Source organism: Schistocerca cancellata, chromosome 7 (assembly GCF_023864275.1).
Source record: "Schistocerca cancellata isolate TAMUIC-IGC-003103 chromosome 7, iqSchCanc2.1, whole genome shotgun sequence".
Taxonomy (NCBI): Eukaryota; Metazoa; Arthropoda; class Insecta; order Orthoptera; family Acrididae; genus Schistocerca; species Schistocerca cancellata.
This window is the reverse complement of record NC_064632.1, coordinates 67,168,194-67,187,300: the sequence shown is the minus strand read 5'-3', so window position 1 is coordinate 67,187,300 and position 19,107 is coordinate 67,168,194. Positions and strand designations below refer to the sequence as shown.

At 42.4% G+C, this 19,107-nt stretch overlaps 1 protein-coding gene across 1 annotated transcript in view; it reads right to left on the bottom strand.

Moving 5' to 3' along the window:
• Positions 1-12,788, bottom strand: part of LOC126092647 (sodium-dependent neutral amino acid transporter B(0)AT3) — a 98,031-nt gene extending 85,243 nt beyond the window's left edge. Inside the window, exon 1 of the mRNA XM_049908369.1 lies at positions 12,662-12,788. Coding sequence (XP_049764326.1) covers positions 12,662-12,788 — 127 coding nt within the window. The remainder of the gene's footprint in view (positions 1-12,661) is intronic.
• Positions 12,789-19,107: the final 6,319 nt, after the last annotated feature.

Sequence of the window (19,107 nt, the reverse complement as noted above, 5' to 3'; positions counted from 1 at the left end):
CGTTTGATTAATCCGAGTATGCTGTTTTACAGACTTATGAAGTGCCAAGATAGTATAAAATGGCACCATTTAAATTGTTTTTGCGTAAATAATGAGAAACGTTTCTCAACTATTGCAAAGTGTTATAGTGAAAGTTTGCTTACGTAAAATTCAGTCAGAACGAAGCAAAGTTACTAGAATTAATGTCCGATATAAAGTCGGCGAAAAATCAACGTTTCTTTTAAATACATTTACCAGCACGTAATGGAACACTTATTACACTGGTAACTGTAGCACATTAATAAGATTTATCATTATGTTGAACTAACGTACATTTGATAATCTAACTACGTGACTAATATTTAACAGTATGCAAAGCTGGACTACTTAGTAATATGACTTCGTTTAACGTCCGGCTATTACAGAATGTTCCACATAAAATTAAAATGTGCTGAAGATCGAGCTCCGCGTTTTTAGTGTGCGGTATGTGCTTTGAACTTAAAAAAAAAACTGGTTCACCCTGTTATTTCATCCTAATCATATACGGTTCCTTCCTGGCGTTTGATTAATCCGAGTATGCTGTTTTACAGACTTATGAAGTGCCAAGATAGTATAAAATGGCACCATTTAAATTGTTTTTGCGTAAATAATGAGAAACGTTTCTCAACTATTGCAAAGTGTTATAGTGAAAGTTTGCTTACGTAAAATTCAGTCAGAACGAAGCAAAGTTACTAGAATCTATTAAGTGAATATACAGAGTTAGTTCAAAGAGTAAAAACTTTCGAAAGTAAATTCCATTAATAAATAGGTTATCTTGAAGTGAAATGTTCAGTACAAAAAGGATGTGCTTTAGTATCTAAGAATTTTAGTATTTAAGTATTTAAGCCATGCGTATTCAAATACAGAGATATGTAAATAGGCAGAATACGGCGCTGCGGTCGGCAACGCCTATATAACACAACAGGTGTCTGGTGCAGTTGTTCGAGTGGTTACTGCTGCTACAATGGCAGGTTATCAAGATTTAAGTGGGTTTGAACGTGGCGTTACAGTCGGCGCGCGTTCGATGGGACACAACTCCGAGGTAGCGATGAAGTGGGGATTTTCCCGTACAACCATTTCACGAGTGTACCGTGAATATCAGGAATAAGATAAAACATCGAATCTCCGACATCACTGCGGCCGGAAATACATCCTACAAGAACGGGACCAACGACGAGTGAAGAGAAGTGTTGAACGTGGCAGAAGTGCAACCTTTCCGCAAACTGCTGCAGATTTCAGTGCTGGGCCATCAACAAGTGTCAGCGTGCGAACCATTCAACGAAACATCATCGATATGGGCTTTCGGAGCCGAAGGCCAACTCGTGTACCCTTGGTGACTGCATGACACATAGCTTTCGCCTCGCCTGGGTCCGTCAACGCCGACATTGGACTGCTGAAGACTGGAAACATGTTGCCTGGTCCGACGAGTCTCGTTTCAAATTGTATCGAGCGGATGGACGTGTACAGGTATGGAGACACCTCATTAGTTCATAGATCCTGCATGCCAGCAGGGGACTGTTCAAGCTGGTGGAGACCCCGTCATGTTGGGGGCTTGTGCAGTTGGAGTGATATGAGACCGTTGATACGTCTAGATACGACTCTGAGAGGTGACACGTACGTAAGCGTCCTGTCTGATCACCTGCATCAATTCATGGACTATGCGATGTGACTGGGCATTTTAGTTAAGTCATTACTCTGTTGACTAATCTGGTGCATTCTCCGTCGTTTCCTATACTGCACTCTTCCTTACATGTCTGTGTAACATCTACACCGTACATTCTCTATACCTATTTTGTTCGTAGTCCATCCCCTCTCACTTTTCTCATTTACTAGATCCATTACCGTTCACTATTAAAAAAAATCACTGGAAACAATGGCAACCTTAATATACCTACGAGAAAGAGCCCAGAGGAACTAAAGCGGAATGATCACATAAAACTATTTGTAAGGACAGCAGATGCGAAGCTGAGACGAATGGAGCAATTTTATGGAAACGCAATTCATCAACAAGAGAAGTGGCCAAGTAAAGTAGGACCGATTTACAGCCTTGTCCTGCAATTTTCACAGTTTTCTTACGCAAAATTAATATAGACAGTCGATATCGTATGACACACAATATCGATCACACAATGCTGTTACTGTCAGCACGATCATAAAAACGGAAAAAAATGAATATCCCCTATTCTTCTACATGGAGAACACTTCAAAACCGTAAGCTGTGGGCACCTCGTTCTCGCAGCAGGTGAAGGCAAGAGGCATTTCCACATACCGGCACTAAAACCCGCCACCACCGTCTGGCAAGAATACTGCGCAGCGTCGCCTGCGACTTAGGCAACCCAACATTCCAAACTGCGCCACGGGTTACATAAGCACAAGCATCTCTGGCTAAAGACGACAATGGTACTGTGTAATTCTGCTTGTACGAAGCTGTGCAGAAAAGTAATGACTTTTAAGCTTTTTAAATAATACCAACGTTATTAACATTCTACATCTTTGTTTTTCAAGTCTACATATTTGCTGCCCTCTGCTGCAACAGGGCTCCGAATTGTAGCGTGTAACGCGGTGGTATGTACCGTGTAACTTAACTATGCCGATGCTTGGGAAACAACGTGCTGTAATCGAGTTTCGAATTCGAAAAGTTCGTCCACACATAGAGCACGCTGTCCTTCAGCATGACAATGCCAGATTATTCTCCATACGACTGTATGAAGGAAACGCTGATGCCAGCATGAGGAAATGTAATTCATCCACAGAAGAAGTGGTTTACAGAAACTCGTTTGACTGCTTCCTAACGTTGGTCGTCAATAGGTTATTCTTACCAAGTTGTACCAATACAAGAGATAGAGAAAATCTTACTAAGAGAGGCGCGTTTCATCACGAAAGCTTTTAGTAAATGCTAGACCGTTTCGAAGATGCTCACAACTCCACCGGCAGACCCTACAGCAGAAGTTCTTTACATCATAGAGGCCGATAAGTCCCAGCAGGAGTCTGGCAACATGTTACTTGCTTCCGCATACAGAGCTTGGTTAACAATATCGAAAGACCGCGAGAATGGTGTGGTTGATCGCCAATGCAGATGATAGCCTAGCCTGCAGTTTGCACTGTTGTGTCTGACCACGAACGGAAACTGTGCCATGTTCTCCATACGTTGTGTCAGCAGTGGTCCGACCAGTGTTGTGCACAATTGTGACTGTGTTATGTCGACGTTAAGGGAACTCGGACGTGGACAGACTGTTAGTGCTCGTACGATGGGTGCTTCTGTAGCGAAGAGAGCCGTGGAGTTTGCTGTTTCAAGACGCACCGTATCGAAGAACACAATGGACGGAAAGCGGAAGAAACACAACATGCACTACGACACAACCCGGACGGAAGTGTGTGTTGAGTGATCGTCACGGACGGTCATTAGAGAGGATTGTGACGAAAAATAAGATGACGTCGGCGGCAAAAGTCACTGCAGAACTGAATATCGCACACATTGTCGACACCAGAACAACACGCAGTGAGCTCCACAAGTTGGCAACTGCAGAACGAGCTTCAATTCCAAAGCCACACATCGCTAGTGCAAATGCCCTTTAACAGGGATTCGTGGCGCCAAAGGCATAAAACCTGGCGTATGGAGCAATGGGAGAAAGTCATTTACGCGTCCGAGTCCCACTGCATACTGCTTCCAACTTTTGATCGAGATTACATCCCGAGAGTAAAGCATGGCGGGGTTCGGTCATGGTTTGGGCGACCGTACCGTGGCATTCTATGAGACGCACGGTTACTCCGCAAGGTGGCATTACTGCAAAGAATTATGTGACCATTTTGGCTGATCGGGACCACCAATTATACAATGTTTGTTCGCCACTATGCAGTGTCGCAAGACACAGGACCTCTATTCACATCACTCGTGTCGTCCAGCGCGACGTCTGGTTTTGCAGAGATAGAAATATTTAATTGCTTGAAAGTAATCAGGGTGGTTAAGAATAACTTGATTAGTGATTTGATGGAAAATTTTCTCCTTTATGTCGAAAACAACGAAGTAAATATCAAAACACAGCATAAATTGAAAATGCTCTGCTGTTAATTCATATACTCTTAATAATAACGGAATACCAGTCCATGTTTAAATATGTTAGATTCCATGCTTTCTGAGCATCACTTGAGTATGAAAAGAAATGTTAAAAAGGTCAAATGATTTGCGAAATAATTTAAAAAGTCGGAAAATAGATTAGAGAAGTATATGACGTACCTTTGACTGATGCACGGAATGAGAACCCACAGGACAAATATTCTCTAGTACTCAAATTCTCAATCGGGTCCTCATTTGCTGTACATGATTTCGAGCATCATTCAGAGGCGCCTCAAATTGTTCTCTAATCTATTTTATTTCTCGCTTTCAAGCCAATCATTTCACAAAACGTATGACTGTATTTTTATTTTTACTGAAGCGTCCAAATATTGCACCTGGTAAAAGCTGAAGCGCGTTGCGTTGTCACACTTCCTAAGGTAGAGCCTCCAAACCTTGTCCACGGCCTTGCAAAGAAACAAGAGCGATTCCTGCCCTGCCAGAAACGAATCCCCGCCCAGTGCTTGACATCCTTTTTGGCCTGTCGCGGTGACTGCGTAGTTGGCGAGCAAAGCGCGAGTTGTCAGTCGGTGTGGAAACAAGCGCGACTCGCCAACCGCCTCGATTCGAGTGCTGCGTCTGTATCGTCGCTCGGTGTAGCCAGCGTGACAGCCGCGACACACCAGTTCACGCATCTGCGCGAAGGGACGCCGAAATGCAGCAGTTCATTACTTGTTCATCAACACCAACTGAAGTTACGTCAAATCTGAAATAAATACACCGAAGAGCCAAAGATACTGATACACCTGCCTAATGTAGTGTAGGGGCCCCCACGAGCACGCAGAAGTGCCGGAACGCGACGTGGCATGGACTCGACTAATGTCTGAACTAGTGCTGGAGGAAATTTGCCACGATGACTCCTGCAGGGCTGTCCATAAAGAGTACGAGGGGGTGCAGATCTCTTCTGAACAGCACGTTGCCAGGAATCCCAGATATGCTCAGTAGTGTTCATGTCTGGAGGGGGGTTTCGTGGCCAGCGGAAGTTTTTCTGGAGCCACTCTCTAGGAATTCTGGACGTGAAGGGTGTCGCATTGTTCTGCCGGAATTGCCCAAGTCCATCGCAATGCACGAATGGACATGAATGGGCGCAGGCGGTCAGACAGGATGCTTACTTACGTGTCACCTGTCAGAGTCGTATCTACACGAGTCAGGTGTCCGATATCACTCCAACTGCACACGCCCTACACCATTACAGAGCTTCCACAGCTTGCACAGTACCCTGCTGACATGCAGGGTGCATGGATTCAACAGGTTGTCTCCATACCCGTACACGTCCGTCCGGTCGATACAATTTGAAACGAGACTCGTCCGACTAGGCAACATGTTTCCAGTCATCAACAGTCCAACGTCGGTGTCGACGGGCCCAGGCGAGGCGTAAAGCTTTTTGTCGTGCAATCGTCAAGGGTACACGAGTGGGCCTTCGGCTCCGAAAGCCCATATCGGTGAAGTGTCGTTGACACTTATTGATGGTCCAGCACTGAAATATGCTGCAATTTGCGAAAGGGTTGCAATTCTGCCACGTTCAACTATTTTCTTAAGTCGTCGTTGGTCCCGTTATTGCAGGATGTTTTTCCGGTCGCAGTGATGTCAGAGAAATGATATTTTTCCGGGTTCCTGATATTCACCGTACAGTCATGAAATGGTCGTATGCGAAAATCCCCACTTCATCGCTACCTCGGAGATGCTGTGTCCCATCGCTCGTGCGCTGACTATAATACCACTTTCAAACTAACTTAAATCTCGATAACCTGCCCTGCCAGTGCAGCAGCAGTAACCGATCTAACAACTCCGCCAGACACTTGCCTTATATAGGAGTTGCCGATCGTAGCTCCGTATTCTTCCTGCTTACTTATCTCTGTATTTGAATACGCATGGCTAAATCAGTTTATTTCGGTCTTTAGTGTAAAAGCAACGGTGTTATGAACTGCAAGTCGAGTTCTGAACAAATATTTAATCTGAAGTCAGTCATTCGACAGAGATTACTGAATTGAAAAGATATTGCAGTAACATACCTCCGAACGTTAAAAAATCTGAAAATGGGAGACTGAATTTTAAAAATCAAGAGGTATAGGAATGATCGAAACCGCGCTTCATTTTCAGCATAGCCCCGAGATAACTGATGCGGGTCTTTCTCTATGATGTAACAAAGCTGTATAACGAGTATAAGAACACAAATGAAAAAACTAGAACTACCCAAAACGTTGATTCCATACCCGTTATCTGCAAGGCCGGGTAATTTGTACAAGGTTGGCATATTTCTTTGGTTTTAGATAAAAAATGTATGATTGCCGTAAAACAGTGTCCGCCATATTATTTTGTAACATACACATGAAAATTGTAAAAAAGGCTTGCCGACTGGCCGTCGGGCGTATTCTGAAATTCTATGAATACCGCTTCCCTTTTTGAGTTTCTGAGTTAGTATCCACTTTCACCTCATAAGATTTCAAACATAATACGTCAGCATGTTCAAAGTTAGCTGGTGTTAGTATATTTTCAGGGAAACATGTCATTAGAGCCGTAAAATTCTCATAATGTTTAACTGTAGCTACGTATGTAGCCTATTAGTATTCATTTACACTTAAATATCGAGTTACACTGGAACAATCATACGAAAATGTACAGCACCTTTCTTCTTATGGATGAAGAAGAATGAAACAGATATTTTTTATCATACTGAAAAACAAAACATCGAATTAAAATATTACGAATATGATTAATAAGATGCACATGGAATAATCGCTTAAACAAAAATAAAGTCTTTCAGAGGCTAAGGAAACAAAATAACACTCATAAACACCCACTGTAAAAATTTATACCGATTATAAAAACGTTGAATAATAAATTACTTCACTTACACATAATGACAACACACAAACACAAATCCAAACAGCACAACACTGAGCAATACAAATACACAGTCTACAAAATGCGCGGGAAATAGGAAAAATAATAATCGATACTATCGCACGTGGCTTCCTGATTTCTTTAAACTTCGATACGTATATCTATTAAAAACTGCACAGGATTTCCTACAAATGTCAAAAATATTGAAAAGGGGGTTTTCAGAACCAGTGACTTAGGTTTGACGACAATTAGGTAAAAATATTGAGAAATAAAGGAATAAACTGGAAAATCGGGAGAGTTGCCTAAATCTGGAGAGTTGGCAGGTATGTAGTAGACGTACAGCAATGTCATGCCCTATCCGCAGTTCTTTCTAATTGTGTTCGAGAAAAAACAGTGAAAATTTGGAATGAAAGAACTGCTGGGAAGGAAAGAAGAAACAAAAATATTGGAATAATCCATCTCGCAATTGTAGACGACTTTGATATACTTTCTAAAAATGTCACATCTGCTCCAAAACAAATTAATCTTCTAGAAGAAATAGCCAGTTGGATCGGCTTAGCAATTTCTGCAGAGAAAAAAAACAATTTTTTACAATGGGCCGAAATTTCTGAAAACAGATATTCTCAAACTGAAAAGGTTGAAAATTAATATATCTTCGGGACATTGTCCTGGAAAACGGTTTGGAAAAAGCTGCTGTAGGCGAAATGTTACATAAAATGGGAAGGGCATATGGTATAACTAAAGAATTTTACAACACAAAATGACTGGCTGAAAATGCAAAAATAGGCATTGCAGCACAATAAAGGAGGCTGAATGCCTGTAAGCGAATGAATCGCATTAATCTATAGTTTAGATAAATTAAAAATGTCAGAAAGGCGGATAAATTAGAAAAATGTTAGGCCCACGACTATGCAAGGTTGGAAATTACGTAGTGGTATTGAAAATTATCGAAACGTAGAAAGCACATCAGAAGTAACGAGGAAAAGAAACCGGTATTTTTTCACATTTTTATCGAGCGTTAGAGAGTAGAGTAACCAAAAAGTTCCTCAAATATTTGTGGGACGGAAATGCAACAGGTTACATCCATCAAGTATAAAACGATTTAGGAAAAATAATATAAAACCTGAAGAAACAACTAACTTAATAGTAAATTGCATTAGTTTAAAAGAAAGACGCATTTTGTATGCTGAAAATTAATTCTTTTATTTTACGTTTGCATCACACACGTTTCGCCTTGTTTACCATGCATCTTCAGTGAGTGCCCTCAAATATTACACGATTTTTCGTTTTCACGTATCGTCTGAAGATTTAAAACAGTTCATGGAAACTTTTTACAATTAAATGGAAGCGTACTTACAGATCAGGGTCTAGTTCATTATTTCTAAGGGAAACAGCTATCTCTCATATAGCTTGCAGTTTTTCTTGTGGCCTCACTGTTTCGAAACATAGCACTGTAACTGTCATTTTGAAACACAGCACTGAAATTGCCGTTTTTTGTCTCTAGAGTGTGATTCGTTTTTGTAAGTATATTTCCTCAGTATTTGTTTTCAGTTGTTTTTGTATGACTACATGTGTGTTGATATAAGTTGCGTCTGTGTGTGTCTATAAGCTTTTTTGTTTATTAATTTTTATATTATTGTCCTTATACATACTTTATTTTATTGAATAAATACATAAAATAATATCAACAATAAATAAAAATAAAAGATTATGCGCAGACACATACGCAACTTACGTCAACACACATACAAACAAACGTAAAACAACTGAAAGCAAGTACTGAGAAGGTTGGCAACACATGCAAACACGTATGACACTCTAGAGACAAAAAACAGCAGTTTCAGTACATTGTTTGAAAATGGCGGTTGAAGTCCTATGTTTCCTAAACAGTGCGATCAAAAAAAGGTGCACGCTTTCAATCAGTATTCCACATGAGAGAAAACTTTTTCCCTTAGTAATGACGAATCAGTCGCTGATATTTAAGTACCTTTCCATTTTATTATAAAAATTTCCATAAACTGTGTTAAATTTATCACCTACATGTGCAAACGATAAATCGTGTAATATTTCAGGTCAACACGCTAAAGACGCCTTACAAATAAACCCAGATGGGTGCAAAAGTAACGTAAAAGCAGCGTGCAAAAGGCGTCTTTCTTTTAAACTACTGCATTTTCTATCCAGGTGCTGCTAAAATGGTCACCTAAGAGACTTGTTAACTGAGAAGTGGTTAGCGAAATAGTATTCAATATGGAATGATTCGGGAGGACGACGGTTCAATCCCGCGTCCGGCCATCCTGATTTAGGTTTTCCGTGATTTCCCTAAATCACTCCAGGCCAATGCCGGGATGGTTCCTCTGAAAGGGCACGGCCGCCTTCCTTCCCCAACCTTCCCTAATCCGATGAGACCGATGACCACGCTGTCTGGTCTCCCTCCCCAAGCCAACCAACAACCAACAATGGAATGATTCCAAGGTAGGAGAGTGAAAATGGAGACTGGTCTGAAGCGGACAGAAGACACGAAGAAAGAATATTGTGGACAGATGAAAGGGTATAAGAATAAGGAACTGATATTGGTATATGGTCATTGGTTGTCCCCAAGGTACATAGTCTAGAAAGGTAGGCCATTTCGTTCAGTACGCTCTGATTCGTCAGCGACGTGTTACGTCACTTGGCAGCCAGCGCTGGCGCAGTCGTGCGGTCGCTAATGGGAATCTCACTCAGGAACACGAATTTTCACATCCCCTCTTATTCGATTTTGAGCATCTCATTGATGAGGTTCAAGAGGATGCGAAAGAATTAGTTTTTGAATTATTCGAAAGTAAATGATTACAACATTTGTTAAGATACGAGTACAAAGCTAGCTGTTGATGATCGTCAATAAAATTTACGACTTAAGAACGTGACTACGCTGAAAATTGTAAATTTTTACGTGCTACTGTAGTTGCGACATATCTAGAGAATATTTTGAAAGAGATGACGAAACTTACCTGGTGATGTAGCCGCGGAAAATTTAATTCGAAGTTTCTGAAGACGACGCAGTCCAGAGAAGATTTCTTTCCGCCGAACTCCACTTCATTGCATCCAATTTGGCTTTTATTCAAAAACCTAAAACGGACTAAAGTTCTCCTTTATACATAGAAATCAATGATTTTCTTTTCGGTTGCGTGAAATCTTGATTGTACTAGTGCTGCTAATGATGTATTCACACGTTTGCAATGTGAAATATTTGCTCCATAAAAAGCCGCAAAAATTTCGAAATCTTCTATCATAGCAGACGTCTCAAGTGATGAAGAAGTAAATCCACCTTTCGTACGTAGACTTTTCCAGTCCTGTTTAGCTGTTAATTTTGCATCGACATTGAATTTTGCTTTTGTAATTCCTAATGAACTGACGATGTTTTTGCACTTGAATGCAATGTATCTGTCCAAGTATTTTAAGGCATCATGAGTAAAGTCTTCATTGGAGCTCACTAAATAACTGAGATCGCATTTCTTAGCAAATATTCTTCACCTCAAGCATCGTGACGTAGTGTGTCAGGTGCTTTGTTGCATAGCGCACTAGAAATAAAATTCTCGACTTCGTCTACTGTTTTTTCTGCAGAAGTTTGATCTTTGTGCTCTTCAGGGGAAGCAACAAGGCACAAAAGTACGTTCGTGGCATGGCTAGTCAGTATTAGTAGGCAATTCTGTGTTTTACCCTCGAAGGGCATCTTGGTATTATAAAATGCCCGTAGATCACGAATTCTAGAAAATAAAGATTCGAGACACTCTTTGTTCAGTCTGACAGTCAGAATATAGGTTGCTCCATCATTTTCCACATCTGCGAAAAGCCCTAAAAGTGAATTTATTGATGTAACAAATCTTTTTGGAACGGGAGGAGGCTGTTCCTTTTCGCTTCTCGCATATTCGAGCGAATATCCAAAAACTTCTTCAAGGAATTTTCTTGACTTCTGAGGTGAAACCATAATCACTCCTATGAGGTGCTTTCTGATATTGCGTGTACCTCGAGTTCAACACATCGAAAATGTCGTTTGTCCGTTCGATGACGCTTCCTCCGCGATGTTTATGGAGAATTTATCTCACAGCTTGGGCAGTGGGACGTGAAAATAGCTACGCACCATTTCGAACGTTCTGAGGTGCACGCCCACTCACATTCATATGAGTTTTTGGTATGTCATAAGTGATCGAAAAATCACTTTATAATGTTGTAGATCTTCTATTACAATCTTAGTAAATACATTACGGTCAGGCAAGGTCATTCCGACGTCAACCAAGTGATCTCTTAATAATTTTAGCAAATGCGGTACGTCGTACAAAGACTTTTCCTTCTGTTATCCATAGGGTTTCTAAAATTGCGTCTTAGTTGTGGATACACCAGACTGTTTCCACACATTTGAATGTTTCGCTCCCATATCACATGTAACTGCTACAACACGAACCCCAACTGCCTTAAGTTCTATAATGACTGTCTGCAACAACTGCTTCTCATTGTCACATCAAAATCGTAAAACTCCAAATATATTGGCTGCTTCCACTTCGAAAACAAACTTCTTATCATTGCTACTCGAACGTTCCAGTATGGTCCAAGTATGACATCGTCAGATGAATCGTAACTTACACGGCTGTCAATGATCATTTCATCGAAGTTTAGGACAGCCTTGGTGTAAACATAGTGACCTAGTCTTAATTGAATCTAGTGCTTCCTTTAATATGCCTGCTTGACACTTAAATTGCTTTGTCTATTTTTGGAGCGTTGACCGACAGGGCAAAAGACATTTGCATTGTCATTCGAACTACATTGTACAAGTTTATTTTTTTCTTTTTTTCCCTTCGACAGGCCCCGAATTTGTGCTTGGATGAGACACTGAGACAATATAATTTTAATCTCCTTACTGTCCCCGTATTCTTGCTAGCAGAAGCAGATGTTTTGAGAGGTACACCATGTTTCTTTGTTTTCCTTATAGCTGCCATTTTTTGCTCCATTAAAGAGTTTCTGCTCTTCACAATAGCCAATTCTTTCTTGAAGCCTTTAATTTATTGCTCTTTGCTTTTAGCGATCGGATCAGAAGGTAGTTTTCTGTTAATTGACTTACCCAGTTTTGTTTTCTTGGGAGACAAACTTAAAAAGTTTTGAGAGCCGTCTTCTGCACTGCTCTGATGTTACTCTGACGTCTTATTTCTTTTACTTTGTCTTTTGTGTTAACAGAACCTATAGCAACAGGTTTATTTCTATGACAGTTAATTACACTGGTGTCCAAAATTAAAGCAACAAACCACTATTTCCCCGTCCTGTATCTAATTTACGGTGTAATCGTACAAAACTGTCAACAGATGTCCCCAAAATAGTATTCTGCACGGAAGATGGCATTCCGGTCAACGAACAACCAATGCAACGATGCCGTCAGGGCACCCATCAAATGGGATAGTGTTTCCGGGTAATCCAAATCCACAACTTTGTATACACAGTCATAGACGGTGCTGTACAGCGGTGGGCACAGGAAGAATGGAAGCAGGACAGCCGCAAACTGATGTGGCCCAATGGCTTGCTGTTGCTGTTGTCCCTGTCCTCCATCAGCTTTGCCCTGCTCCCTTCTCCTGCTTACTGCTACTGCCACATCTGAAGCTCCTTGTCCTACATGAACTACATGCTGCCTTCTTCTGGTGCTATTGCTGCTGCTCCTCCATCTACCTGAGCTGCACGATGCCCTGTTCTGCTGCTGCTGCTTCTGTTGCTGCTCCTTGTCCTCCATCAGCTGTGTGTTGCCTCCTTCCCCTGCTTGCTGCTGCAGCTGCAGTTGTGGCTCCTCATCCTCCATCAGTGTTGCCTCATCCTCATCCCCCACTTACTGCTGCTGCTGTTGCTGTTGCTGCTCCTCATCCTACATCAGCTATGTCTTGTCCTCATCCCCAGTTTGCTGCTGTTGCCACTATTACTGCTCCTTGTGTTACATCAACAACACCTTGCCCTCTTCCCGTGCTTCCTGCTGCTGCTGCTCCTCATCCTTCATAACTACACCTAGCCGTCTTTCCCTGTTTACTACTGCTGCTGTTGTTGCTGGTCCTGTTTTGCAGGGTCATGAATGGCCATTCTTCAGGTTGTTAAATTTTCTTAAATTGTATCATCTGGCACTGGACAGAATTTGAAGAATCATGATTGGCCATTTCTTAATTTCTTCTTGAAGTATTGCTATCTGCACTGGCCGAGTTTTTAATTACAGGGTTTTTTAAATGTTGCTGTTGTTGTTGTGGTCTTCAGCCCTGAGACTGGTTTGATGCAGCTTCCACGCTACTCTATCCTGTGCAAGCTTCTTCATCTCCCAGTACCTACTGCAGCCTACATCCTTCTGAATCTGCTGAGTGTATTCATCTCTTGGTCTCCCTCTACGATTTTTACCCTCCACGCTGCCCTCCAGTACTAAATTGGTTATCCCTTGATGCCTCAGAACATGTCCTACCAACCGATCCCTTCTTCTAGTCAACTTGTGCCACAAACTCCTCTTCTCCCCCATTCTATTCAATACCCCGTCATTAGTTATGTGATCTACCCATCTAATCTTCAGCATTCTTCTGTAGCACCACATTTCGAATGCTTCTATTCTCTTCTTGTCCGAGCTATTTATCGTCCATGTTTCACTTCCATAAACGGCTGCACTCCACACAAATACCCTCAGAAACGACTTCCTGACACTTAAATCTATACTCGATGTTAACAAATTTCTCTTGTTCAGAAACGCTTTCCTTGCCATTGCCAGTCTACATTTTGTATCCTCTCTACTTCGACCATCGTCAGTTACTTTTCTCCCCAAATGGCAAAACTCCTTTACTACTTTAAGTGGCTGATTCCCTAATCTAATTCCCTCAGCATCACCCGACTTAATTCGACTACATTCCATTATCCTCGTTTTGCTTTTGTTGATGTTCATCTTATATCCTTCTTTCAAGACACTGTCCATTCCGTTCAACTGCTCTTCCAAGTCCTTTGCTGTCTCTGTCTCATCGGTGAACCTCAACGTTTTTATTTCTTCTCCATGGACTTTAATACCTAATCCGAATATTTCTTTTTGTTTCCTTTACTGCTTGCTCAATATACAGATTGAATAACATCGGGGAGAGGCTACAACCCTTTCTCACTCCCTTCCCAACCACTGCTTCCCTTTCATGCCCCCCGACTCTTATAACTGCCATCTGGTTTCTGCACAAATTGTAAATAGCCTTTCGTTCCCTGTATTTTACCCCTGCCACCTCTAGAATTTCAAAGAGAGTATTCCATTCAACATTGTCAAACACTTTCTCTAAGTCTACAAATGCTAGAAATGTATGTTTGCCTTTCCTTAATCTATTTTCTAAGACAAGTCGTAGGGTAGGTACTGCCTCACGTGTTCCAACATTTCTGCGGAATCCAAACTGATCTTCCCCGAGGTCGGCTTCTACCAGTTTTTCCATTCGTCTGTAAAGAATTCGCGTTAGTGTTTTGCAGTTGTGACTTATGAAACTGATAGTTCGGTAATTTTCACATCTGTCAACACCTGCTTTCTTTGGGATTGGAGTTATTATATTCTTCTTGAAGTCTGAGGGTATTTCGCCTGTCTCACACATCTTGCTCACCAGATGGTAGTGTTGTGTTAGGACTGGCTCTCCAAAGGCCGGCAGTAGTTCCAACGGAAAGTTGTCTACTCCCGGGGCCTTGTTTCGACTTAGGTCTTTCATTGCTCTGTCAAACTCTTCACGCAGTATTGTATCTCCCATTTCATCTTCATCTACACCCTCTTCCATTTCCATAATATTGTCCTCAAGTACATCGCCCTTGTATAGACCCTCTATATACTCCTTCCACCTTTCTGCTTTCCCCTCTTTGCTTAGAACTGGGTTTCCATCTGAGCTCTTGATATTCATACAAGTGGCTCTCTTTTCTCCAAAGGTCTCTTTAACTTTCCTGTAGGCATTATCTATCTTACCCCTAGTGAGATAAGCCTCTACATCCTTACATTTGTCCTCTAGCCACCCCTGCTTAGCCATTTTGCACTTCCTGTAGATCTCATTTTTGAGACGTTTGTATTCCTTTTTGCCTGCTATATTTACTGCGTTTTTATATTTTCTCCTTTCATCAATTAAATTCAATATTTCTTCTGTTACCCAAGGATTTCCACTAGCCCTCGTCTTTTTACCTACTTGCTCTTCTGCTGCCTTCACTACTTCATCCCTCAGAGCTACCCATTCTTCTTCTACTGTATTTCTTTCCCCCATTCTTGTCAATTGTTCCCTTATGCTCTCCCTGAAACTCTGTACAACCTCTGGTTTAGTCAGTTTATCCAGGTCCCATCTCCTTAAATTCCCACCTTTTTGCAGTTTCTTCACTTTTAATCTACAGTTCATAACCAATAGATTGTGGTCAGAGTCCACATCTGCCCCTGGAAATGTCTTACAATTTAAAACCTGGCTCCTAAATCTCTGTCTTACCATTATATAATCTACCTGATACCTTCTAGTATCTCCAGGATTCTTCCATGTATACAGTCTTCTTTTATGATTCTTGAACCAAGTGTTAGCTATGATAAGTTATGCTCTGTGCAAAATTCTACCAGACGGCTTCCTCTTTCATTTCTCTCCCCCAATCCATATTCATCCACTATGTTTCCTTCTCTCCCTTTTCCTACTCTCGAATTCCAGTCACCCATGACTGTTAAATTTTCGTCTCCCTTCACTACCGGAATAATTTCTTTTATCTCATCATACATTTCATCAATTTCTTCATCATCTGCAGAGCTAGTTGGCATATAAACTTGTACTACTGTAGTAGGCATGGGCTTCGTATCTGTCTTGGCCACAATAATGCGTTCACTATGCTGTTGGTAGTAGCTTACCCTCAGTCCTATTGTTTTATTCATTATTAAACCTACTCCTGCATTAGCCCTATTTGATTTTGTATTTATAACCCTGTATCCACCTGACCAAAAGTCTTGTTCCTCCTGCCACCGAACTTCACTAATTCCCACTATATCTAACTTTAACCTATCCATTTCCCTTTTTAAATTTTCTAATCTCCCTGCCCGATTAAGGGATCTGACATTCTACGCTTCGATCCATAGAACGCCAGTTGTCTTTCTCCTGATAACAACGTCCTCTTGAGTAGTCCCCGCACGGAGATCCGAATGGGGGACTATTTTACCTCCGGAATATTTTACCCAAGAGGACGCCATCATCATTTAACCATACAGTAAAGCTGCATGCCCTCGGGAAAAATTACGGCTGTAGTTTCTCCTTGCTTTCAGCCGTTCGCAGTACCAGCACAGCAAGGCCGTTTTGGTTAGTGTTGCAAGGCCAGATCAGTCAATCAGCCAGACTGTTGCCCCTGCAACTACTGAAAAGGCTGCTGCCCCTCTTCAGGAAGCACACGTTTGTCTGGCCTCTCAACAGTTACCCCTCCGTTATGGTTGCACCTACGGTACGGCCATCTGTATCGCTGAGGCACGCAAGCCTCCCCACCAACGGCAAGGTCCATGGTTCATGGGGGTAGGTAGAGAAGCGTTTGGCTGTGGTTTACTGAAGTGCTGTGTTCGTATTGAGGCTGTGGTGGCGAAGCCTCTGCCTTATCTTTGTGCCCAACAGAGTCAGGAGACTGTGTGTGCAATTACTAATTCTGACTCCTTCCTTGTGTACTGGTAGTTCTTGCAATTTGCAAGTTGCCTTGCCTGCGCCCCTCCTCCTGGGAATGTTGGGCTGTTAATGGGCAAACGCAGCCTGTGGTTGAGGAGTTGCGAGCGAACTTGAGTTTTTCGAACTTTTCCTTGCTCATTAACTAGGTCATGGTTAACAATGTACTGGTGAACTTGGAACTTGATTTTGTATGACGATTTTATACACGGCATGGGTTTGATGTTGGACTGTCGGATAGCGTTGTTCACTTTTAAGTTTCATCCTGCTGAGAGGTTGGCCTTGTGCTCCTGTCGAAGTTCGTTGGAGATCTGTAGTGTGTTACTATCTATCTTAAAAACTCGGAGGTCAGTCACTTGGGTCCAGTAGGGGCGAGCCGGCTTTTGTAAGTCCTTAGTCGCTCCCTGGAGGTGTTGACAGACAAACTGCGCGTTACCAGTAAAACTGAGCATAAGGACCGCCTTAGTGTTAAGATTTCAGTGAGCCAAGCTCCTTATAAGTTTTCTTCTCCCAACATGAGGAGTTTATGTAGTTTAATTGATGGTGTATTGCACAAGGGGGTTATTAGGCCTTCCACATTACCTTATGCCTTTCGTCCAGTGGTTGATTATAGGATAGCCAATGAAAAGGTGGTTGTGGAGTCTTTCGTCCAGTGGTTGATTATAGGATAGACAATGAAAAGGTGGTTGTGGAGTCTATACTGCTATCTAACTTTGAGCTTCCATCCGTCGCCGAAATGGATGAATCTAGTTCTGCGGTAGTGACAGTTCTCTTGCAAGAGCAAAACGGTGAGTGACGTCCAAAACCCTACGCGTTGAGGAAACTGTCGTCTGTTGAGATGAAATATTCTATGTGTGTTTGGGAAGCCTTGGAAGTCATCTTTGCTATCGAAAAAAATCAAGTTTTATCTGGAGCACAGAGATTTTCTTTTAGAAACCAATGACCAGGCCCTTATCTGGGTTCTGGTGCGTCCCTGAAAAACCGGACAAATTGCTCGATGTGTGATCCACATTTCTGGCTTTCACTACAGGCATAATAGGGCCCCTCATAATCTGGTGGTAGATGCCCGCCGGCCGGAGTGGCCGTGCGTTTCTAGGCGCTACAGTCTGGAGCCGAGTGGTGGCTTCTTTCTTTCAAATTTCGCGCCCTGTACACTAGAGAAATAGCGCTTTCTCGCCACATAGTACCATCCAATTAGGGAACACAGCTGTGAAGCTGCAGTCAGTCCTGTGGTTGCTGTCAGGGGCAGTGTGGTTTCCAACATCAAGTGAGACTCAGCTCCACGTCGAGTGATGCGCTGTCTGGTGGCCCAGGATTGGTCACGTCAGCTGTTATGATTTGGTATGGCGCCAGTGGACACAGCAGTTCTCCGACATTATTACTGAGTGTTCATTATTGTAGCAGTCTTGGCCCTGTGCATTCCTTGAGCGCCAAAATTAATTAATTTGTATGTTTAAACATTTTCCTCTCATTTGGAGGTTCAGTTTGTATGAACAGATGTACAGGAGAGTCTGGTGTTTTGGAACGTGTGATTCATTACGTACTTTGACATTTCGATTATGAGATCAGCTGTACCTTCCTTCAGCCCAGTGAGCTTGGAGCTGGTTAAGCACGTTAGATGGACTAAGTGTGGAGAAGGGGACACTGCTGGTGACTGGGTTTGTTTCCCGTCCCAGTAGTTTGCTGCAAAGGGCTGCAACGTCTCAGCTGTGGTGCTAGTAAGCACACGCTCACCAGTAAACATGACACCATGAAACTGTGTAAATCACTGGTGGTTCCATGGGCAGAGAAATATGGACTCTGATGGAGGTCGCGCCTGTTAAGGAACCCTATCCTGACCAAATTATGGCAGATTGGGAAAGGGAGAAAGGGGGCAGTGGTGCGACAATGTAGACATTCCCTTAGTTTGTTCCAGTCTTGCAGCTGTTATGACACACACAGAGGACAGTGAACCTGTTGGCCACATTGTTCTCTAGTAGACCCACTGCCTGTGTGCATCGCTTGCCGGTATCATCTTTGCCGAAGCCTACTGCTTCCTGCATCACCTCATGCAAAAAAATGTGTGTGAAATCTTATGGGACTTAACTGCTAAGGTCATCAGTCCCTGAGCTTATACACTATTTAACCTAAATTATCCTAAGGACAAACACACACACCCATGCCCGAGGGAGGACTCGAACCTCCGCCGGGAGCAGCCGCACAGTCCATGACTGCAGCGCCTTAGACAGCTTTTTTTTTATTTTGTTCGATGTAGTTCGTTGCGTTTGGTCTGTGTGGACGTCACAAGACACCCGTTCAAGTTGATCGTTGATTCCTTGACTCAGTTTTTTTTATTACAGAGAGCACACAGTCCTCTGACCGAACACGCTAAGCTACCGTGCCGGCGCCAACTCATGCTTTTCTCACACGACGTTCTGAAAGCCATGGATCAAGGCATTGAGGTACAAGCAGTATTTCTCGTCTTCCGAAAAGCATTTCACTCAA